This window comes from Medicago sativa, chromosome 8 (assembly GCF_051527215.1).
Source record: "Medicago sativa cultivar Bolivia chromosome 8, Bolivia_mono, whole genome shotgun sequence".
Lineage (NCBI taxonomy): Eukaryota > Viridiplantae > Streptophyta > Magnoliopsida > Fabales > Fabaceae > Medicago > Medicago sativa.
In genome coordinates, this window is record NC_140756.1 from 18,072,831 (window position 1) to 18,099,241 (window position 26,411).

At 30.2% G+C, this 26,411-nt stretch overlaps 1 protein-coding gene across 1 annotated transcript; it reads left to right on the plus strand.

Annotated features, from left to right (window-relative positions):
- The first annotated feature begins 24,323 nt into the window (after positions 1-24,323).
- Positions 24,324-25,791, plus strand: LOC146897483 (uncharacterized). The gene is made up of 2 exons (XM_085733021.1): positions 24,324-24,568; positions 25,003-25,791. The coding sequence occupies exons 1-2, from the start codon at positions 24,436-24,438 to the stop codon at positions 25,758-25,760; spliced, it is 891 nt and encodes a 296-aa protein (XP_085589147.1). The 5' UTR covers positions 24,324-24,435; the 3' UTR covers positions 25,761-25,791.
- The last annotated feature ends 620 nt before the right edge of the window (positions 25,792-26,411 follow it).

Below are 26,411 nucleotides of genomic sequence, written 5' to 3' on the forward strand. Positions count from 1 at the left end.
ACAATAGTAAATCTAAGTTTTTTTTTTAATGTCAATGTAATATATTCTAGGGGAAAATATTATTTTATGTTGGAGAGATCAAAACAATTGTCCTTTTTTGGTGACAAATAATAGTAATTAGTTGTTAGATTAATATTTACTCCTTCATTTGAACGAAAATCATTTGAACTACTCATATATTAATCAGTTGTTAGATTTATATTATGTTGGAGAGATCCAACTCCTTATTCCTTAACTCAAATCATTTGAACTACTCAACCCCCGAAACAATTTATTATTTCGGATAAAAATACTAATTAAAAATAAAATATAGTTGTAAAAACAAATATCTTAATACAACTATATAGTATATATTTTTTTAAAAAAAAACTACACAAAATAACAAGTTATATTTTTTGTCAAAAAAACTTTATAATTTATACTGATTTATATATCAAACAACTTAAATATTCACTAACTTTGAGTAAATTAATTTTAATTTTCAATTTAAAATAAATTTTATTAAACATTAATCAATAAATTAATTTCTTGAGTAACAAAAAATAAGTACGCTTATTTCCCGTGCTTAGCACGGGTATTACACCAGGAAAATAATATAAAGTTCCTTGATATTTCATTGAAAAGGTTGCATTGCATATATACTCTTGCTATCATTTTTCTTCAGGTGTTAATATTAATTTCGTGACTTTACATTTAATATGCAGATCTGCGTATAGGTGACGATGACTTGAAGAACCTGTGTTTGATTGAAATTGAAATGTTGCTTCAGGAAAACGGACGGTCGCTTACTGACTTCAAATCTATGCCCAGGCCAAACGCAGCAGACATGCCAACTTTCACAACCAAGCTTATCGTTGATGAGCTAAATTACAACAAAGATGAACTGGAAAAGACACACACTGATATGTTACTAATGAACAAAATGTGTGCATGACAAGATCATGGAGTCTGTTGGTTCTGACGACGGTAGATTCTTTTTCTTATATGATTATGGTGGTACTGGAAAAACCTTTATGTGGAAAACATTGTCGGCTGCTGTTAGATCGAAAGGGTTATTTGTATTGAATGCTGCATCCAGCGGTATAGCGGCTCTTCTATTACCAGTGGAAGAACCGCACACTCGACGCTGGCAGTCCCTATTGAGATGAATGAGGCAACATCGGTTACGATGGAAAAGGATAGTCCTAGGGCAGACCTGGTGCGTGCTGCAAAGTTGATAATTTGGGATGAGGCTCCAATGATGCACCGATGGTGTTTTGAGGCAGTTGACCGATCATTGCGTGATATCATGTCCAAGATTGATCCCCTAAACGAGTTTAGACCTTTTGGGGGAATGACAGTAGTTTTAGGTGGTGATTTCAGGAAGATATTGCATGTTGTCCGAAAAGGAACGAGGCAGGATATTGTTGATGCCTCAGTCAATTCATCAAAGATATGGGTTTATTGTAAGGTGTTGAGGCTTACTGTTAATATGAGATTGGGTGCATCTTCGATACCTGCAGATCATGAAGAAATTGCTAATTTTGGCAAGTGGATACTCTCAATTGGAGACGGCAACGACGCTTCGGATGAGAATGGTGAAATGAAGGTAGAAATTCCTGAAGATTTGCTCATATCACACACAGCAAATCTGTTGATGTCACTTATAGACTTTGTGTATCCCAATTTGAATGATAACCTTGGTGACCCCCTATTTTTCCAAGAATGGGGAATACTCGCACCAACGCTTGATTCAGTTGAGCATGTTAACGAATATCCAAGAATGGGGAATACTCGCACCAACGCTTGATCCAGTTGAGCATGTTAACGAATATTTGATGTCACTTATTCCAGATGAAGAGAAAGAGTATTTAAGCTCTGATTATGTTTTTCGATCGGGCAAAAATTCTGATGTCGAGAGCGAGTGGTTCACTACAGAATTTCTTAATGGTATTAAGAGCTCTGGAATTTCAAATCACTGGTTGAAACTAAGGGTGGGATGTCCAGTTATGCTGATGAGAAACATCGATCAGGCCAATGGACTGTGTAATGAGGCTAACAGTCACACATCTAGGGAAGAGCACGATAGCTGCTACCGTAATTACAGGAAAAAGGGCAGGTACCAAGATATTCAGTCCCAATAACGCTTTGTTTTGCAATGACAATAAATAAAAGTCAAGGTCAATCTTTATCTCGAGTGGGAATTTATCTTCCTAAGCCTGTGTTCACGCATGGACAACTTTATGTCGCTGTCTCTCGAGTTACTTCTAAAAAAGGTTTGAAGTTGCTCATCTTGGATGAAGATAATAATGTTTGCAAAGAGACCACAAATGTTGTGTAAGTTTTTCAAAAAGTATGATCATTGGTTATGTTTTAGAATTGTTGTTGCTATAATTTAGAAAACTAAAGTTGCGTATTGTTTGGAAGTCATTTTTTTTAACTTCTTTGTAAGGCGTACTGGTCATTACAAGACATGCAATTTCTATATAACCGGTTCTTCAGTCAATTGATGCACTTTTCAGGTATAACAATACGCGAAACTTTTTTTTTTTTACATCGTTGTTACTCTAAAATACAATATTTACATTAGACCATTTGTTTTGTAAAAAATAAAAACAAATAACAATCAGCGTTTTTGTAGCCCAAACTATATTTATACACACCCTTAAAAAAAATTAACGTTTGCATTCACAGACTTGGTGTATATCTGACACTGACTATTATATAAAAAAAATAGAATTTTTTTAGTTTTTATGATTAATAAAATACATTATGTCAGCAAATAATAATATACAATACGTCGGCGTATTTTTGCAAAAATATTACATGTGTTAAGTTTAACAATGAGTACATCTTATACTACAAATAATTAGTATAAGTATAAATCCAAATACTTTAATCGTTATGTGCAATGTTTAGATATTTCAAAATATATACAAAATTAAGATGATATTTTTTCCATATCAAATTTAAATTATAACCACACTTATAACTTTAAGATAACATAATATAAAATCTATTCATTTGATCAAAAAAGTTTTTTATTTCCCGTGCTTGGCACGGGTCACTATACTAGTTTTCTATATTGTTATACACATGAATCAAATCAAAACCGTTTAGATCATTGGATGCACAACCTCAATTAAACATCAAATTGTTTAAATGCAATGCCTTAGCAATCATTCAGTTTTAATACAAAATCACCTCAAATTAAGCAAGGTCAAATGAAAACATCAAATTAATCTGATATCATATCAAATAAATTCAAAATAAAGCCATTCATTTTCAACTCTGACATTTAAAACAAATTGAAAACAAATATTATACTATTATCAAATTCAAATTGTTCATTTCCCACAATCCCTAATTTCAAATATCAAACCAAATTTTACTATATAATGTACATGTTAATGTTAAATTGATTCTGTTATAACATGTATCTTTAGTTTGTGCTTGATTCAACTGATTCTGTCAAAATTTGACTAATTCCTTTTGCGAGAAAAAATCAAAATATCTTTTTTTTAGATGAAAAGTTTAATTTTTATAAGAATGATTTACCAAGTCATCCGTCAATCAATTTTTTTTTTCATGCCATTCATTGTGGTTGCTTACCTTTGCCATCGTTAAAAAAAAATGCATAACAGTTATTTCACAATTTTTTACAAAATTGATTTGCAGCCTGTCAATAGCAATTTTGTATGTGTGTGTGTGTATATATATATATATATATATATATACTCTTTGTTGCAAACAATTTCAGCCCCTTCATAACAATTAATTAAATATTTTCCTTTTCGAAAATGCTAAATCTTTCCCTTTTCAAAAAAGAAACGTTAACAGTTAAAGTTTGTAAAAAAAAACATACGGAAAATGTTACGACATGATTTTCATTTTTCATTCATATACTCTTTTATTTTAGGCTTAATTGTGATTTTGATCCCCATTTTAATTAATATTTGGATTTTGATCCCCTTATTTTTAAATCCTCAATTTTGGTTTTTTGATTTTTTCAATTTCTGAAATTAAATCCAACATTTCAATTGTCGCTGATGTGACACAAGATGACGTGACACTGAACTTAGCACACACATGTAATAGGTAGATGATGGAGAGCGATGGAGAAAATGAAACCGGTTAGATGGTGTTGAATGATTTGTTGGATGTCTAAATATCACAACTGATTTGAATAATTCTCTTTTGTTTTCTTAATGCCTTTTCTTCCATTTATTTCTATTTATATCCTCCGACATATTTTTGAATTAACTCTGTTAGGTGATGTGTTTTGTGAGATATTATTTTTTCTTTATTTTTGATGTTTGATCAATAACCAAATTCTATGTTTCCAATTAACCTGTGAATCTCTTATATTTTTTTGTACCCTATTTTTGCTTTTCAAATGCATATGCATTATGTTTTATTTATGTGGTAGAGATAAACACCAAGAACTCAATAAATGTGGTCTTTTTGATGAAAACCCTTCGGTTTGTTCACCTCTAATGACCCAAAATTGAAGGATATCTCAAATTGAATGCAGAAGAAATAAAAAGAACTAAACCTACTGAAGGATAGAACAAAGGAACAAAGGATGATTCTATGTACCCACTGGCTAGCAACTGAATTGTTTTCGGTCAATCTATGTATTAATTTGATATGTATTGCTCACAATGAATTCACCTACTGTTTTCAATCCTATGAATTTAACACATGTTATCTCAATGAGAAATGATATTTGTACAACCACTTTATTACAACTTTTTGACAACTTTCTCTCTCATACTCGTATTACAGTAGAAACTCTTTAATTTAATACTCGGTAAATTAATAAACTCTCTAAAATAATAAATTTGTCTGGTCCCGATTTGGGCCAATGTAAAAAATTGAAAAACTTGATAAAATAATAATATAATAATTTTTTGGGAGATCCCTTTATAATTTTTGGTCCCAAGAAAATCATAAATTAATAATTCATAGAAACTGAAAAAAAAAATATTAAGAATACATTGAACATATTTGTTCTTCTTGTTTACATTTACTGTACTTCAAAAGTCATTATTGATTTTCAATTCATATGAACACAGTAGTTACTAATTTACGTTGAGTCCCAAGGTTCGCTGCAACGTAATTCTAAGAGACATAGACTAATTTGCCTTTTTGTTTGGTATGTACAATATAATTACTTAAAAACTCTTTAAATTAATAATTATTAATTTATCGATAAAATAATAACTCTCTAAATTAATAAATTTCTCCGGTCCTGACATTATTAATTTATAGAGTTTCCACTGTATATGCTTATTCTCTCTCTTCCTTTTTCTCTCTCTATTGTTTTGGACCAATAAGAAGAGAACAAATTAAAGTTGTCAACAAAGTTGTACTAAATAGATATACATATATCATTACTCTATCTCAATTCACGGTTACCTAGATGCATATAGGTGTTAGGAAATTATGTTCTGCACAATTTTGTATTTAATGTGTATATATATTTTCATTCTTTGATAGTTGACTCTATATTTATTTTCCTTTTGATCATGATTCACAATAAATTAGAATCACACTGATGGAGGAACATGGAGTAATATAATATACACGACCAAGATGTCTATTCCAAATTGTTCTCATATTCTATATTCAATTTTCATACCGCTATTTTATGATTAGGTTCATCTAATAAGTGGATATGGCGTAATCGAACGTTAAAAGGGTGTGTAACGTAACTAGGAAAAAAAAATCATTTAGTTATGGTGTAAAATTGGGATACTTTTATTCATTATTTGTTTGACTATTTTTTTTGACAAATTATTTGTATGAGTATTATTTATTGTATATTTACTCATTCCGTTTATAAATACATGTCGGAGTTTCACAATATGCACTGTTTATATAATTTACTTGATCAAATTTTTTAATTTTTTCAACAAATATATAAATAAAAATATTGGCAAGTAAATTGTTGTACCTTTAAAAAAAGCATATAAGATGTATCTATAAATATTCGATTTGTCTCAATGAATATTTTTAAAATATCAAAATTTTATGATTTTTTGCTATAGATAATTAAAGATATTAATGATAAAGTTGTGTATTGACGTGCGTAAAATGGTTCACTGCAACATGAATTTTTTGAACGAATAGTAATAAATTATGAGGATTTTGGACTTCAATTTAATGTTAACCAATTCAAATGATATTTCCATATACATATATTTGTATTTTTATTGATTTAATTGATTTAATTATGGTTTAAAATTAAAAACTTTTTTCATTAGTGATATGAGTAATTATAATCAGAGTGCCCAAAGACATGGTTAAGCAATCAAAATGAGTGAGTAAGTTTTTATAAAAAAAAGTTGTGTAGTCATACATAGAATTAGGAATAAGTTTAGGACATCAATTCAATGTAAACCGATTGAAGATGTTTCCATACATAGAATTTAAAACAAAAGTTCCTATCTATATGTGTGTGTGACTTAAGCTAATTTAATTTAAACTAATTCATTTATTTAAATGACTTTTCTATCCCTTTTTCAATTGTTGTCTTTTTAATATTAGTTGATGTATTTAATGTTTAAAAATATTTAAAAAATTACAAAAATTAATGATTAGATTGATTATGATGGTTTTTGGGTTTTCTTCTTAAAATAGTGATTGGAGGGAGTAACATCTATAGCTCTCATCAACAATTTATTCAGAGCAATTTTTGAACAAAAAAAAAAGAACCATTATCGCATCAATAGCTTCCATCGATATTTAAATGATTGTTTAATGGTATTTAATTTTGGTAATGACTTCTTTTAATTTTGTATGCTCAAATTTTAGCTTTTTTATTCAAAATCAGAATAACTTTTTTACTTATAATAATGACTGGTTAATGTAAATTTTTAATAATCGATATTGCACACTCATTTTGGTTTGTAACAAGATAATTACTATTTTACACCATTTTAGGTACGCGTAATACAGACCTTTTAGATAATGGTCCAAGGGTAAACCCTTTTGGTCCCTATTAGACAGTAGACACCCTTTATTTTTATTCTTATTATCAGATACTTTTATTTTGGTACTAATTATGTTCTTCTTTTATACTCAGATTTGTTGTAGAAAATTGTAGTATGCAAGGTGTGGTCGATTTGATAGACTGATTATTGTTTTGTTGGATTGATACATTGTTTACTTGACCATAACTTTCAAGAACATTTTGCAATCATGCATGATTTAACCTGCATTTTCCCATTCTTTGTTTATTTTGATTTCATATATTACTTTTCAACTCATGATATGAATTATGGGAAGTAGATAAATACTAAATAATCTTATTTATTCTTTTATGATTTGGATGTACATCATAAACACTCAAAATTGTTAGAAGTTACCATTATGTTCATTTTATTTTATTTTTCTCTTGAATTTGTAGATTTTAATTCTTTCACCGTTTACCTTCAATCATAGTAACGTTTAGTACAAATTGATCCTGAGTAGTTTTTAGTTATACCTAAAATAATCAGTTCAAGTCATAAAACTATACCATTATAGTAATCACTTTAAAAGTTAAATTTGAGTTCAATCAACATTTTTAAATGTGAAACAAATATATTATATTTTGAATTTCATCATGGAGTCGGTTTTCTTAAAAGGTTGCATGTAATTTGACAAGTTTGGCAGAAATAAGGAATAATTGAATTGTAGAAGAGACCATGACCAACATATATCTGCCATCTATGATTTAACGATACAACGAAGTCTATCTATTTTGTTTTTTCCTGTTACGGATTATCGATAGAAGATTGTTGACTGGTAAACCAAGAGCAACAAGTTCCTTAATTATGTATCTTATCCAATGATAAGATGAAATCCCATTCAAGAACTTAATTTCAAAAAAATTCTTGATTAAGGGTAGCTAAATTAGTACTCATCAGAAAATCATGTTGTGCATACCAATTATTATAGGACTTGCTCAAATTGGAGAAGTCGTAAACAATTGAAGAGAGTATAACACGTTTTAGTTAATTGTGAAGGTGAGAAAAACACAAGAAGGGGGGGAGGGGGTTGAATTGTGTTTTGAAAAATTCTTCGTTTCTCCTAAAAACTGAACACACTGATCAGAAGCTAAGTGAGACAGCTTCTGAAGTGATGATCAGAATCTAAATGCAGCGGAATAAAACAGAGAGAGAGAAGAAGAACGACACAAAGCAATTATACTGGTTCCTTCCACAATCCGGAAGTAGTCCAGTCCCCCTTGCACTTCCAAGGAGATTTCACTAAGAGTAATATCTGATTACAATTGCTCAAGCACACAAGCAAGAGACTTCCTTTGCTCAAGCACACAAGCTAGAGACTTCCTTTGCTCAAGAACACAATCAAGAGACTTCCTGCTCAAGCACAACTGCAAGAGACTTCCTAACTAAACAAAATTACACAGAAAATTGTTTAAGGTTGAACACTTGATATACAATCAGAGGTGCTCACAATATAAATCAGATACATACTCAATGGACTTAAGAATTTCTAAGATATGACTTTGAGACACAGAAATTCTAAGTGAATGCAGAACAATTTCAGCAGAGGTTTGGTACTTGTAAAAATGTTGTGAGTCTTTCGTTCAGCGTTCTTGCATTACCAAAACTCTAAGTCTTCACTCCTTTATATAGAGGTGTGAAAGAGACGTTGTGAAATTGCCAGCTCACCAAAGAGTTGTTGTTGAAGCTTGATCTTTCACCAATGATATTTTGTCTGATTTGGTTGTTGTCCTATGAAGAACAAATTTGAAATCCATTCCTTATCCAAAGGAACATCTTTGCAGGCGAAGCCGTATTCTGAAGCTGTTTTCTTGTCTTGTAGCGTGGACACAAAACAGAGTAGTGGAGAAGGTGGTTGTACAGTTCGTACAATAGTACAATGTCAATGCTTTCGTCCAAATTGCAAGCACATGTCTTCAAACACCTTTGAAATGACCGTTGCAAAGTTCCACTAATTTTCTGCTGTGTTTTCGAGTCCAATAGACAGCTTTTGCAATGTAGATTCTTCAATCTTGAATCTTCTGCAAATCCAGTTGATCTTCAGCTTTTGGTGAAATGGCTTCTGATGAGGCAGCTTCTGATGATGCAGCTTCTGACGATGCAGCTTCTGATGATGCAGTTTCTGATGATATAGCTTCTTCAGCTTCTGATGATGTGGCTTCTGGATCTCTTGTCTTCAGGAGCACTATTCTTCAGGAGCACTATTTCTTCAGGAGCGCTTTTACTATCTTCAGGAGCAGCTTGACTTCAGGAGCGCTTTCAACTTTCAGGAGCGTATTGCCTTCAGAATCGTCTAAGCTTCATTTTCATTTGCTCTTTATTTGCTCATTCAGAACCAATTAATGATGTAACTTTTTAACTATGGTCCTGTACACTTGAACAAATATTAGCTAGTCCAATTTACAATTTTTAATACCTTGTTATCATCAAAACTCTTTGAGGTTCATTGTTAAACATATTTTGTTCCAACAAATTGTATTGCCAAACTAGGATGATCAATTTGTCGTTCTCAGATTTTGGAATTGGAAGATTTCATATTAAGTAGAACTTGGATGATTGAAATATGAGCAAAATCAAAGTGCATGTTTTGGAAACATTCATGTAGAGGTGGCAAAAAAATCCGTGCCCGCGGGTATCCGCGGATAAAATCCGTCATGGGCACGGACCGGGTAGCTAAACGGGTACCCGCGGATATATTAAACGGGTATTTAACTACCCGTTACTTTATGGACACGAACATAGATTTGATGATACCCGTGCCCGCGGGTATCCGTACCCGTTAATAAATTACGTAAATTACTACAATATTCATGTGTGTGTGTGTGTATATGTATGTATATATATATATATATATATATATATATATATATATATATATATATATATATATATATGAGTGTGGTTTCAAGAGCATCAAAAATTTCTCTTCACCTCTTTTCTTTTCTTTTCTTCTTCTCCTTAGAATGATTACTTGTTTATGATTTTAGAATTTAGGGCTTTCTAATTTTAGAGGAATAAACTAATTTTAGGGTTTCTAACTGTTTTATGGATTTGAATTGATTTAATCTTTTTTGGTATGATGAATTTGCTTGGGATTATGTAAGAATCCTTATTTTTGTTGGATTATGGTATGAATTATGAAATTTGAATGGAATATGTTATGTATGGATCTTTAAAGGTTGAATTTTGTGGGTAATTAAAGGTTGAATTTTTCTTTGTACAAAAAAAAAAAAAATATGGGTACCCGCGGATATCCGGGGGTATCTAAATACCCATGGATTTCCCGTATAGAGATACCCGCACGGGTATGGGGACGGGAACGGGTACCATATTTATCCAACGGGGCGGAGACGGATATCATACTACCCGTACCCACAGATACCCATTGACATCTCTACATTCATGAACAAAATAAAAAAAAGGATAACATGATCAAAAGAAGTTGAATGGGTGGCGGTGTGCAATGGGAGAGAGGGAGAGAAATAGGATAGGAGGGACTAGGGAGAGAAGTAAGAGAGGCAGGGTCATGTCGGAGGCGAGTTGTGGAGGGAGGGAGGGAGGGGGAGGGAGGGAGGGAGGGGAGAGAGAGAGAGAGAGAGAGAGAGAGAGAGAGAGAGAGAGAGAGAGAGAGAGAGAGAGAGAGAGAGAGAGAGAGAGAGAGAGAGAGTGGTGGACAATTAGATAAGGGATGAAACAAGCAAGGTAGAAACATTGGAGAAGAGGAAGTCAGATTAAAATTAAAGACTTTAAGGATAAAAAGTAATTTAGTTTTAAAAATATCCTCTACTCTTATGAATCAAACATGTATTTAGTTAAGACAAACGGACTTATGTGTGTGTGTCTGGGCACTAGACCAATCTTCTATATAACAAATTCAATATATTATTCATCTTTTAGATTATATAAAATGACAAGATTACATTGTGATAAAATCATACAATAATTTGAAGTTAATTGATAATATTAATATTTTTAATTTAATATCAAATTCTTTTTTTTTAAAAAATTTATATTTTATTCGATTTCAGTTTTTCTTAATTTAAATTATATTTGTATTGTAAATGAGTAAATTATTTTTTATTATATTTTGCTAGTTTCTAAACCACTCCATATTCAAGATATATAATTTTTCTTAACTAGCGAGATATGGTAGAATAAGGTCTGAAATTAACGCATCTGGTCTCATCACACTAAATTAAAACCTGATATAATAACTTATTTATTTTGGTTTCCTTAGCAAATTGAAAATAGATTAAATCGGGTATCCTGTGCATTTGCGCGTGGTAGAGGATTCTTTGTTCAAACAAAAAAAAAAGTTTTTTAACGGCAAATGCTAGTATGTTAGTAGTTATGTTAGTATTTTTCTCTCATTGTTAGAATTCGAACCCTGGACCTTAACTCTTTACCTCCTTAAATCTCTGAGTTCAACCAAGCGATTTAATTTTCAAAAACTATGAATCTTTTTTGTGATTTTGGAACATGTTATAGTGTTTTTTTTCTAAGGAAAATGCTAACAAGTTCCCTTAAGGCATTGTTTAAGCATGTTAAAGGAGTATATAGTTATGACGTTTGCATGTGTTTGACTTGTATTTTCAAGACAATTTTTTTTAGGGTTCCCTAAACAATTCTCTGACGACTTGTTAGCAAGTCCCTTTTTTTTTTTTTGAGGGAGCAATTCCTTTTTTTCTAAATGCACTTTTATTCCACATAATTTAAAAATATGAAGATTTGGTCTCTCATTTGAAAAACTGATTTTTTTGTCCTCCATTTTGGTCTCCAATTTAACTGTGTTTTAAATTTTGGTACCTTATCTAATTTTTTGTCATTTGGCTCATTCATTTATGGCTCTTGTCAGCAAAAATATGTATAGTAAGTGCTGATACGTCAATTAGACATATCATTAAAAATGTAATCAAACAATAAGATGAGAGAGATCAAAATTTTATTTTAGAAAGAAAAAACAAACTTAAACTGATTCTTAAAATTGGGACCAAAACTTCAATTTGGTTATAATAAAGGACCAATATAACTCAAGAACATGTTCACGGTTGAGATGTTCAATACTCGACCAATTCTTGATTGATATAACTATAGCTTACATAATCAGTTGGAATTAATTGTTTGATACTATGCTGTGTTTGAAAGATCCTTAGTTTCAACTGGAAATTTAATATGGCAGGCCATCAACTTGGTGGACTACAAAACAATGTTTGACATCATAATGTACTTGGAAACATACGAATTTTGTTTTCTTTGAATTATTATTACAGTATATATATAAGAAAAGATCAAATCAATTAAATGCTTAACGAGTGTACTTAGTCGTAGTATTTGGTAGGTAACTATAAAAAGGAAAACGTCGTCATCACAACTTAGCATTATATATGATAGCGCGATCAAAATATAATTTTTTTTGTTAAACCGTGTGGTGTATTTATCTTATTACTTTTCAATCAAGGATAGATCTATGCGTAATAAAATTAGGGTAGGTGTTTTAAAAATTAGATTCAGTCTAAATCAACCCTATATTAAAATCATCTTCTAAATCGTGGGATGTATTTTATAAACAATGTTTCATATCATATCTTATACAAATATAATAATACGAGACTCTCAACAAACACATCTTATATCGAGAAGACGAAGTCTGGAGTATAACTCGAGTAACTTGATAGTCATAGAGAATAGTTTAAAAGATTGAATATACTATAATATTTTTAAAAAATTTGAATTGTGTCTTACTCGATCTACAAAATTGGCTAGTAAAATGAGGGAGATTCATTCCACTTATGTTGGGTCAAAAAAGAAAACATTTTTTATGTCGAAGTCTCATACAATATATATGGGACTCTCACGGGTTGATAGTTATTGAATAATTAATTTTGTTCTCTCACTAAAAAGTATTGTCTCCAATAAATTAGTGATCTTTCAAAAGTATAGTTGTGACGCAAATGTTATTTAGAAGTCTTTTATTTTTTGAGGGGTTTAGTTTTTTTTTTTCTCTCACAATATGATGATCAAACGGATTTTTATTTTTTTAAAGACAAACGGACTTTTATAGGCAGTAGATTTTTTTTTGTTGGTATATATATAGTTAGTAGTAATTAATTTACAATTGATTTTGGTATATATTACCCATCAATAAAAGAATGATAGAGATCCAGTGAACATAACTCAGTTGACATAGACGATGCAATGTTATATATATGGGTCGGGGTTCAAACCCCAGACATTTATTTTAAAAAATAAATTCAAACAACTAGATTATTTGACAAAAAAAGGTAGATAGAAGTTACTCATTTGAGTTAACACTAATCAAAATCATTCATTTGTCTTTCATTATTTATGTTATAAATATTGAAAAACAAATGAACATTTTGATAGGTGGCAACTTACATGGGCAACTTCTACTTATATTTTGTTGATGAGTAAATAAGAAGAATTTGTCAAACAGCACACAAAATTGCAATGAAAAAGTCTGATTTTTAAATTGGAAAAGAATCAATGGATAGAGAATGGATCACACTATCTTTGTTTACTGGATATAATCTTTTGCTATAAAAAAATGTGAATGAAGCGACTAAAGGAGTAAGGCCACTATCAAGAGGAGTAAGGACACTATTAAGTCAAATCCTTGACTGTGTATACATAAATAAATTTAAAAAAGCCACCTATTTTGATTTTCAAAGAACAGAGTGGCAGGGAAGACTAAAGCTAATATATTGTGGATGCTTGAAGTCATAGAATGATGTGGTCAAGTCAAATACTTAGGGAAAAATTCTTAGGTATTTTATATGAATATAAATGTCTTATATGTCAATCATTTAGATCATTTTTTTGTAAAAATAAAATAAAAATAAATCATTTTGTCCATTTAATGCATGAGGCGTTTTTATTGTAGTTCTGTATGTATTAAAATTTTAAATATACTTTAAATGTCGTTTATATGTAATTTTATAGACTAAGTTAATTAACAAAAGTACATTTAAAGATTAAAATGAATAATAAAAAACACACTTGAGGGACAAAATTATTAACAAAAAAAAAAAAAAAATGATGTGTTTGTAATTTGGATATATCTTTTGGACTATAATGATAACACTTCCACACATTCATAATCCAAGATGTCTATTTGCCAGCATTTATTACTTTACTCTTATCTTAAATCATCATCATCAATTTTGTTTTTATTTTATTTTAATATTATGCTTATTTTGACTTATTTCTACATTTTATTTTATTTTACATTTTATTCCACAACATTTATTACTTTACGTTTAATTTTTATTTTATTTTGACATAATTTTTTTTTGAATGACAAATATTTTTACATTAAATATTAGTGCCTTGAAAAACAATATTTCCGGTTTTCATCAAATTTATTATAAAAAATTAAGGACAATAAAAACTCATTAGAGAATGAATATTTATCAGAAATATTTTTCTGATAAATATCTATTTTGATCATTGATATTGTCATGAGAAATGAATATTTATACATATATTGTCATGAGAAATGAATATTTATACATTTTTTTTTAGGTTTTACGAACTATATGATTTGATTTGAAAACTCATTTCTTAAAAATGATTTATAACATGTGGAATTTGAGTCAGATCGTTATTTTTGTAAAATGCTTTCGTAAGAAATTGCTAACCTTGATTTTAAATTAAAGTCCATCATCAATCTTTTAGTGCAAGGTTTTGCGTCGTTTAAAAAGAGATGCACCTTCGCTATTAAAAAATGGGGTGATATAACTGCCATAGAAGTGATCAATTTCATAGCTTCTAATCAAATGGACAATGGAAGTTTGTTGTCCATCTCCAAACTACTTGGTTCCAAATAAACTAACACTTATTTTTCAAATTTATAATCTAAGTTACATTTTGTTTGCACCTTTAGTTCTTGGTATCACTTTCAACAACGACTTGTTCGATTGAATTTGTGTCCGTGTTAGTTTTGCCTCTAACACTCTATCTCATACAACATCATCAATTATACTGTTATGATAAAAAAAAAATTCCTTCAACTTGATTAGTACTTTTACATCACACAAAATGAAATAAAACTTGATTGTTGTTGTAAAAAATGATCGAGATTATCTTTTATTAATTTTTTTCGACAAAATTAATTCAAATCCGATTAAGATGGTCAAAAGTAAAAAGCTCGTGCTCGAAGATACAACCATATTATCAGTAATATTAATATAGGTCCTCTCAAACAAAAGTAATATTAATATATAGTTAGTCCACAAGCTGATAAACATGTCTCTATTGTTCAAATATATTTAACTTAATTTAATGTGTTAAGTTTCAAAATTGGCGAACTTTGTTCTGTCAAAAAAAATTGGTGAACTTTGTTCTAACAAGGCCATAGCCGTAATAATTGCTCTTAGTTTCAACGTGACGTATTCCAAAAAAATATACACATTCTCTATTTTTTTTATTATTTAAATGCAAATTTTTAAGCTGTTTTGTGGATGTTGGAGAAACTTTTTGATAATGTATTTTAAAGCTTGTAGGTGGATGGAATTAATCAATCAAAATAAGACATATCCGAATTTGGCACACTTATTGAAGATTGTAGCCAAATATAAAAAACTCATGTATGGTTTATTAAAGTTTGTTAAATCTATCGTTATAAGCATGCATTGGCGGTTCTAAGGTCCAGCGAGCTCAGGCACTTGCCCGGGCTCTGACCCAAATTTTTTGCAATTTCTTATGTAAATTCCTCTGAATTTCTTTAATAAATCCCTATAAATTGGACAATTTCTTTAGATTTTTGATTATTTGTTTGCAATTTCTTATGTAAACCCCTATAAATGTGTTGCAATTTTTTTTTACCCAGACTTTATAATAATCTTGGCTCCGCCATTGCAAGCATGCATGATGGACACAATATATTTCTCTCAAGTGTTATCACATGTAGACTTCTAAAAAGATATAGGTTATTAGGTGTGTGATGTGTTGTCACTATTTAATACATGAATTTAGCAAAACTATAAACTCATTTTTTAATATATTTTTTGTTAATATTTTTATCGATTAAATCGATACTATATTTGAGAATCAAATTAATTAACTAAAGACATATTTAACGACTAAAATGATTTCTTGACAAAAAAAATGTACAAAATGATTGTAATAAAAGACACATTTAAGTCTTGACAAAAAAATACAATTTAAGCTTGTCTTTTTAATTTGAATTCATTTAAAAATTATTAGAAAAACACCTCACATATTTCCTCAAAAAAAACAAAACACCTCACACATTTAAAAAGGACCGCCATGGATCCTTTGACTGGATTACTGTTGATTATTCACCTCTCTCTTAGTCCTAATAAGTTACACTTCAATGTAATGGAATACATCATCACTAAGCTTGTTTCACCTTCTATAAAAAAAAAAAAAAAAAAAAAGCTAGACTAGTTGCATGTTTCTTCCATGTTGATGTATATGGAGCTATAAAAACTATAACAGACTAATATGCAAAAATATCTTACTGAATGAAACGTGTGTGTAATAACACCAATGAAATTAATCTTGATGTGATATACTTTAATACTATAAATTTGGAAGCTGGGTAAAAAAACGTGTGAGAATATTTTGATGGGAGAGATCTCTCCTTCATATTTTGATTCTCTCACGTGGAGGAGATTTTACATGTGGAAGTTACATGAATTATCACAGTACTAAAATTTACCAACATATTTTATATGAACCTATGAGGATTAAAAAATTTAATAGTAAGAACTCTCACCTAACTTTTTATGTAAAATGTATTTATGTGTAAATGCGAGTTAGAAGCTTGACATTGAAAGAAAAAATTGATGTTGAACAACATATATACGAGAGAATGTTTATTGATAAAAATATAATATTTTTATGTTGAGTGAACATGTAAAATCTAATTAAATTTATTTGTATGATTGTTTTTAGTCTAATAAAATGATCCCTTCATGTATCATGCTCCCACAAAGTCTGAACAAAATCATTAAATGAGAGGATCAGAATATCTTTTTGGGGATGTCTCTTTGTTTTTTTCTCTTACAGAACTCTTAAAGATGTCTTCAGTTAGTATGCTAATCGATCAATTAGCTTCGAAATAAGTTGTTTATAATAGGATATGATACACGTGGTATCATAAAAAAATTACGATAGAATATCACGACTTTTATTCTATTTTTCTTTTTAAAGATGATTACAATTTTTTTATTGATAGAGAAAGCATATCTTTACCTTTTAAATATTTTACTCCGATAATCAACTACTGCCAAAAAGGAAATTCATCCAACAAATTGATATTTTCGTTATAAACTAGCGAGATGTAAGGGTTCTCAAAAGAATATGATAATCGGATAAATCATAAATGTAATTGGATTATTAATTCAAAAGTAAAATTGATAGTTGAGAAGTTAATTAAAATTGATGTTCTTGGTATATAGAAACTTTAAAGAAGAGGGGGAAGAGATAAAAGAAGACTAATTATAAAGACTTAAGTCATTACTCTACTAAAGAGTGTCAAAGAGAGAGAAGAGACTTCATAATTTTTCTTCATACCCATTGTTGCTCACCCTTTTTCTATTTATGCACAATCCAAAGTTCCTTGATTTTAGGATCACTAGCCACATGTCCCTTTGCCTCAACCAATTATGCCAAGTGTATTTCTTCATACGTTATTTTTGGATTATAACAAGAGATACCCGTATGTACGCACAGGTGAGCGTGCTGCGCTATTTTTTGTGTTCATAATATGCAATTAGTTATATTGTCAATTAAAAATAATTTAGATTATCGGAAGGATTTTTCACTACATGATCACAAATTTGGTGTGTGAATGAAAGAAGTTAATATATGAACTGAATCAGAATATAAGTCTAGTAGTATATCAAGTTTAACAATGCCACTTTGTTGTATAGTTATGTAGAGAAAATCATATGAAAAAAAATACTAACAGGTGTACTAGTGTGTCGACAAGTAGTAAAATTTATAAAAATTCGCCTCCATACGAATTGCATAATTTCAACTAAACAATATTAATAGTTATTAGGATGTGAAAATTGGGAGGGGGTTGCTCTAGGCAATAAGTTTGATTTGCATAAAAGAAATAAAAGGGATAAGATCAAGTTATGAAGAATGATAAGGTTAATTTGATTCCTTTTTCTGAACTATTCAGTAACCACAAACTATGAATACAATTTGAATTGATTACTTGATTTTAATAAGACATTTGATCACAATATCTAGGTCGATACGTTGGTCACTAACTCTATTTAACAGTCACTTCTCCCTAATGTCTTAAGTGTGCCCATAACCATGAAAGTTTAAAAACGACAAATTAAGTACACAATTATCCTTATAATATGTCGATGCTAAGCAATAATTGAACAATTATACTAGTTCAGCTACCAAAGCTAGGGTTAATATTCATTTGGTTTAGATCAATTTATGAACATTAGTTAACGCATAAATAACATTGAAGTTACATGATTGAACAATTACAAAGAAGATCTTCTACTTAACCTAATCAAAGAGAATTTAGCTAGACATAGAGAGAAGAATAAATAACATGGAAAGTAAAATAACCACGATGGTGTTGCTCCTCAATTCTTTATCATCCCTTGGTCGTGCCGCCGCCTCCTTTTGGTATTCTCCAAAAACCTAACTTTGTGTCTCAGTTTATTCTCTTTCTCCTAAAAAAAATGATCACATATGTTTTGGTAACATACTTAATTACCACCAATGATGTTGTTTTGTTACGTGATTTAAGTAAGTTTGTTTTTAATAAGTTTGAAGTGAAAGATATGAGGGAAGCATCTTAGGAAGAAATATTTTGTAATAAATCTAAGTATTGTAAGGACTGTCTCAAAAAAGCTATATCAATAAAGTATTAGAAATATTCAAAATGCAAAAATGTTATGTAGGTAGAGATGTCATATGGGTTGGCCTGATCCAACCGAATCCTGAAGTACTAAATAAAATAGTCACAAGGAAGGGAGGTTTGAATTATGACCCTTTAAAAATTAACATGCAACTTAAAATTAATTCTCAAGTAGTTAACTTGGAAAAGCTAAGTTAGTGAAATTGCTTCAGAACGTTCTGACGTTCTTGTGCAGATTATGCAAAAACTGTTTTAATCAAATAAATGTGTTCTGTGTGTATAGTATATACTGAATTTAAAAGAGTAAAGGGAAGAGAAAGAAGACACAAAGATTTATAGTGGTTCATCCAATATGGGCTAGTCCACTCCTCACAATCTTGTGAGAGTGTCCACTATGATGCTTGAGATAACCTCTCAAATCCTGCACCTTATAATCTTTAATCACCTGAACAGTTACAACATCTGTATTCTCTAAGCCTCAGCAGACTTGCACCTTCTTGCTAAATTACCCACTTAGACTTTTACAACTTTTGCTCAAACTAACACTTTAGTACCCCTAAAGCTAGATGAGACTCTCTTTACAATTTGAGTAGTGTTTGAATGATTGAAATCAGACAAGATAAGAAGAATGGAGGGAGCAGTTTATCTTTGAAAAGATAAGAGAAAGAGAATTGATTTACACTTAGAAAGACTTCTTGGAATCTTTGTAATGATCAATTCGGATGCTAAAGCTTCAAACAATCTTTGTTGTTTTCTTGTATGCTTTGCAATGGTGCAAGTAATGTTGAGCCTTTGATCTCTATTTATAGAGTTTTTGGGCTCTTGTAGCCATTGAAGGGTGACCAATGGTCTTGTGCCATGTGTCCTGGGCCACACTAACTTTTACTAGAAAATCTGGGTGAACATTCTGACCATCAGAATGTTGTTGTTTTCTTCATCAGAATGTTGATGTTCATCAAGATCTTTATCTGGGTTCATCATATATGAATGTATGATGAGTTTCTGGGTTTATACAATGTGTGTCTTTTAACTTTTTGGGCTTTATTCATGTGTTATGACTTTTGTACAAACATCAGAATGTTACATGGATAAAGGTTTTCCAGATCTGCATTGGATTGTGTGCAGGAGAGAGAGAGGGAGAGAGAGAGAGAGAGAGAGAGAGAGAGAGAGAGAGAGTAGTGGATCTGCAGCTCCAGACTCATGCTTCTATGAGATTTGTCTGATATTGTATAGTACCAAATCTCATACGTGTCCATCTCTAGTTGGTTATGACATGATCTTCACTTTTGCTTTGCTTTTTAACTTTTCACCTACTGTACTCTTCACAGTATAAAGCATGTGCAGAGCTGAACATTCTGACCATCAGAATGTTCCAATCGTTTTCACTTAGGATGATTTGTAAGACTTGTACTTGATGTAATCAATCCTAATAGTGAAAACATAACTGAAGTGTAGTGTTTGCAACATCTAGGATGATATTCTCATTGGAATATTAGGGTTAATGTATGTTTATCCTCTGCAATGTTAGCGGTTTCTAGTTTACCTCTCTGTAAAAAAAATTATTTAGATTCTAACATTGTAGTTTGAAGATTCTTTGGTTTTGGACCTTTTTGGCATCAAATTTCAAAATTTAAGGTACTTTCATCCCTTGTAAATTGAGCAAATTTCGGTTTACACCCATAACATATTATCAATTTTGTACTGTAAAAATTCATGAAGGTCCAAAACCAAAGAATCGTCAAATTACATGGTTGAAATTTAAACAACTTTTTCACAGAGGTAAACCAAAAACCGCTAATATTATATGGTAATCATATTAACCCAAAATATTATATTATTTTAATAGTTTATCTACTTGGTCCTTGTAACTAATATGTGCAGCGGCGAAGCTAGCAAAAAGTTTATGGAGGGACCAACTATAAAAAAAATAAATTAAAACCAACATATTAAATTGAAAGATAAGTATGTTTTTAGTCTCATAAATTATGTAATTTTTAAGGTTTAGTTCTTACAAACTTTTATGAAACTTTTAGTCTCGATTTTTATAAAATTCACAAAAAAAAATATTTTTAGTCTTGCATTTAATTTCTATAACAAAAAAATTAAGGAATAAAATTAAACAAAATCTTATGAACTTAACTTAAAAATCGCAAGTATTAGTAGAGTTTAAAAAACAAATTCAATATGTAAATTAATCAATACATGAAAAAAAAAATCACAATAATTTTTACTTATTATATGGGATGTAAATTAAAGCAACAACAAAGGATAGAAATTGACAATGGCTATTAGAAAATTTGGACAAAATGCATTTCAGAAAACCAATTTTATCCATAATTGAGTGTTTACTAAATAGATTAATAATGTATTTTCCAATGTAAACTAATAGGTCATTTGCAATAAGTTTATTTGTCCATTTAATTTGTTTATGATTATGACTATTGTCTTGATAATTTTTATTGTTGAAAAGTTTTCTCTATAATTGTTATTGAGACTATAAGTATCAAATCAATATAAATAAATCTATCAATTCTGTAGTAATATTTTTACATTCTTATTTATCCTAATTTTTTACAACTGAATTTGTTTGGGGTAGCTCAATATTTATTATTTAGGGTAACCGAATAAAAATACATACCGACCGATTGAAGAATATTTTTTTTTTTTTTGGGTAGCCAAAGCTGTACCCCTCCTATATGAAAGGAACCGCCCCTGAATATGTGGGGTTTAAATTGAAGATATAGTTTAATGTGATGATTGTTTGGTATGTTGACGATTAAAATCAAAATGTGGTTTATTTTGAAATTCAAAACATTAAACCCCTACGCTCTCTATTCATAACGAAAATGTGTAGTTACTAATATTGAATATAACTACAAATGATACACAAGGGAAAAAATTCATAAGAAACTTTTGCTCCATATAAAAACAGTGACGGATCCAGAGATTTTAATAAGTGGGGTCAAGTTATATAATAAAAAATTTATAAACGCGTAAGCGTGCGAAAATTATACAAGTTATATTTATAATTGCCCTAAAATATTGATTTTTTTTTAAATATTTGTCCATTTCTAGCAGGGTATAAATAATATAACCATAATTTATTATTTTTTCACCACCAACGTAGCGTCAGTCACAACATTTTTCAACAAATATAAGAATAGTTTATATTATAATAATAGTTGTATGGTCTTGCTAACGATATGCTCTGAGATAATTGGTTAAAGATTTCATAAAAGAAAATTTTATCTTAAAAATAAGCATTATTTGTATTGATATAATAATTATAACAACTTTTTATAAAAAAAACTACTTATTCTGATTTATTAAATAGTGTTCTTAGAACACTCGTTAGGATCCTTCTTAGTTTTGTAATATTTTATATGTAATAAATAGAGTATGTAAAGACAATAATATTATATAAAGAGGGGTCAAACTAGATATATATTTAAATTTGGGTTAAAAATACAATACACGTGTGGAGGCAAGTGGGGTCGCTTGACCCCATTGCCCCCACACTAGATCCGTGCCTGTATAAAAAGTATATTCACCATCAAAAGATACAACAAAAGGAAGGTAAATAGGTAAGAAAATTCTTGCAAATAAAGAACTAAAAACACTAAAAGGAAATCTATGTTAAAAATTCATTTTTTTTCTTATTACAAATTTATGGTACTGTTGGGTCACCAGGGGACCGTCTACATACAGGGCAACCACCCAAGTGAGAGAGACTCACACCAAAATCTGAAAATTGCTCTTCTCCTATTGAAAAACGCTCCCTCCCAACTGAATGGACGGAAGTATCCCCGCGTGACTTAAGTCACGCTCGGTACTTCTAGCGTGAGTTAACTCACACAGGTTATAAATCCAGCGTGAGTTAAGTCACGGTGCATGCTGTTATAGAACAACAAAGTCAGAAACATAATCATTTGGTTTCTAAACCTTCAAAATACGAAATATCTCCCATTTTTTTTTCGATTTTCACCAAACTCAACCAAATCAACAAGTGTTGCTTATCCTACTGCATTGGTTTTTTGGGTTTAAATTTTTGATTTTTTTGGAGAAATTTTACATTTTTAGGTTTTTAGATATTTGGTTTGCATGTTAATTATTACTGAATGAATGAAAACATGGATAAAAATGATGGAATGGATGATGAATGATTAAATTTTTGTTTTATTATGTGTGTGTTAATTATTAATGAATGAATGATTAAATGATTGTGAATGATTGAATGAATGATGAAAACATGGATGAAAATGATGGAATAGATGTATGAATGAATGAAGAAAGTTAGGGAAAAATGTGTTTCTGCTGTTCTGGTAGTGGACACAGAACCAGCGCGACTTAAGTCACGAAGGTGTTAAACTATGCGTGAGTTAACTCACGTTGACTTGCATTCTGCGTGACTTAAGTCACGCTGGGGGTATTTTAGTCAGTTTGTATGGGGATGAGCAAATCTTGATGGGAGAAGAGCAATTTTCCCAAAATCTTGAGGCAGTAAGTTTATGCATTCTCTCACTTGTAAAGTTCTCAAACTTCACTTTTCTATTCGATGTGGGATATATAACTTATTTCCTTCAAGTGTGAGTCCATCAATTCATCATGCTCACCCCTCAAGCGGATCGTCGAACCACAACTCTGATCCCACTGTTGGGTCACGAGGGAAGTCGGGGGACCGTTCACATCCAGGCCTGAGCAACCACACAAGTGAGAGAGACGCCAAACTCTTAACCAAAACCTTAAGGCAATGAGTTTATGGGTCCTCTCACTTATAAAGTGTCCAACCTCCACTTTTCTATCTGATGTTGGATATATAACTCACACTTGCATATAACATGTATAATTAGAATCAAGAATCATTATGTCAAGATCCTCAAATGAATTTTTTCTAACACTAAAAGGATTATGAGTTCATTTATTTTATTAACAAAAATATAATATATATTTGAGTAATAAAAAATATAATTATATATATATATATATATATATATATATATATATATAAAATTATCATTTGTTATCAAATAATACATATATAAATATTGAGAGAAACCACAATATTGAATATATAAGGGTAATGTTAACCAATGCCCCCGGGGCACTGGTTAAGAAAGCAAATGTAGTAAGTATTGCATTGGAACTTGCGTTGTCAACTCCTCAAAAGCATAAAAAGTGTTATTTTCATTTTAAAATTTCTTTTTTTAGGTTCCTTAACCAGTGCCCCGGGGGCACCGGTTAACATGACCCAATATATAAATATAAATAATACTACATATAGAGAAAATGTATGTGATGAAAAGATAATAGCAGCTAGCCACCGCTGTCTACTGTGGTACAATTTGTCTTTGTTATGCCATGGAAATAATAAATTAAAATTAATAAATAATTACAAAAAAGGGGCTGCTTGACTGCCTATATAAGGAGAACAAAGTGTTGAGATCTTTAGGTGTTCTTGCTTCTTAAGTAGAGAGAGAGGAACCTTCTAGTTCTACCTTAATTGCTTTTCCACTTTATAAGTTAGAGTGTGCAAAAACAAAACAAAACCTAAACAAAAAAATGGGAAGAGCTCCTTGTTGTGCCAAAGTTGGATTGCACAAAGGTCCATGGACTACCAAAGAAGATGCATTGCTTACAAAATATGTTCAAGCTCATGGTGAAGGCCAATGGAAATCACTTCCCAAAAAAGCTGGTAAGAGTTTTATCCATTTAATCTCTCTTTCATATACTCACTATATATGTATAATTAATAACATCATGATTTTCTCTTGTCAAAAAAAAAAAATCATGATTTTCTCAAATTAATCTCTCATGTCCTACCTTTAATCATCTTCAAAAAAGTAGATTAACCTACAAAAATAAAAATAAAAAAAAATTATTTCTAGTTAACTTTGACATCTCTAACACTCAGATGTAATAATAAATATGATCTTTTTCCATGATTTTTGCTAACTTACCTTTTTGTTTTTAGCCGTGGATTTAATTATTTAGTGGTGTATTTTTTTATAGAAAAAACTTATTTTTTTTGTAGTGATTTCATTTATACGTTCTTTCTTTTAATTTCAAGTTATAGTATAGTATGTTTTTATTAAATATTAAATAAACTATGTGCTTAATTTGTTGCAGGGCTTCTTAGATGTGGGAAAAGTTGTAGACTTAGATGGATGAATTATCTTAGACCAGATATAAAGAGAGGTAACATAACTCCAGAAGAAGATGATCTCATAATAAGATTACATTCACTTCTTGGAAATAGATGGTCACTTATAGCTGGAAGATTACCAGGACGAACAGACAATGAAATAAAGAACTACTGGAACACACATCTCCTTAAAAAGATGCAAAGAAATCAACAAACATGTGATGCTACAACTGATCATGATGAACAAGAACAACCCAAGAAAAAGAACAACAACAAAAAGAAGAAGAGAAACAACAAGGAGAAGAAAAGTGACAAGAAAAAAGGTATAAATAATGATGATCATAAAGAAGAAGAGAAAATCCAAGTTTATTTACCAAAAGCTATTAGAATAAAAGCTTTAAATTTACCAAGAACGGATAGTGGTTCATTTACATATGAATCAAATTCATCAAATGGTAGCCAACAAAAAGAAGGAACACAAAATGTGACAAACAACAATAACAATAACGTTGTTTGTGAGGTTGGTGAGATGGGAGAAAATGACGGATTTGGGCATGACTATGACTTAGTCAACGTTGAAAGATTAGAGATGGAATGTGAGTCATATTTGGACACTTGTGGTGATCATGGAACATTAGATAGACTCTATGATGAATACTTGCAACTCTTGAACATGGATGCTTGCAACTACCAGTTTGATTCTTCTTTTGTTGAATCCTTCTTTGATTCAAACAATAATTAATATTTAATAATATTCTCTACCTTCATCTAAACCATGTTACTTACAATCTCTACGTATATAGTTTATAATATTATTGTCTCGATTTTGTATACATACTAGCTACGTAGTGATTCCGTCACTATGATTCATGTATTATGTATTTTTTTTCGGTTAGAATGTGTATATTTTTATTTTAAGGACGGTTAATTAGAATGCATGTATTGTTATGTAATACTAGGATATTAATTAGACGTAGAAAAGAAAAATGGTGCAGATGGACATGTGAGTAGAGATCTGGATCCTTTTAACATTCTAAGAATATATATAAACTTTTATGAATAATTAAGAAATCATTGAAGCTATGCTTCTCCCATGATGTGACTGCGTTTTCTTTAAGTTTTTATTTTACTCTTTTATGATTAAATGAATCCAAAACCTTGTTCCTATAAACCGTATGCACTTGATAAAACAGCACAAGACAAAATATCACAACATAAAACATAACAACACATGACAAACTTTTACGGTATTGAATAATTTTTTGTCTTATACAATTTTTTATGGATAAAAAGCTATTTTTGGATTTTAGATAACTTGTGCGTAGAACAAAAAGTTGTGATGTGGTTTAGTAAGGGTCGAAAATTTATGTTTTTGCCATGTCTCTTGCCTCCC

Coding starts and splice junctions, on each gene's coding strand:
- LOC146897483 (XM_085733021.1), top strand. CDS start 24,436: ATGGGAAGAGCTCCTTGTTGTGCCAAAGTTGGATTGCACAAAGGTCCA. Junction 24,569..25,002: donor ATCACTTCCCAAAAAAGCTG/GTAAGAGTTTTA, acceptor AATTTGTTGCAG/GGCTTCTTAGATGTGGGAAA.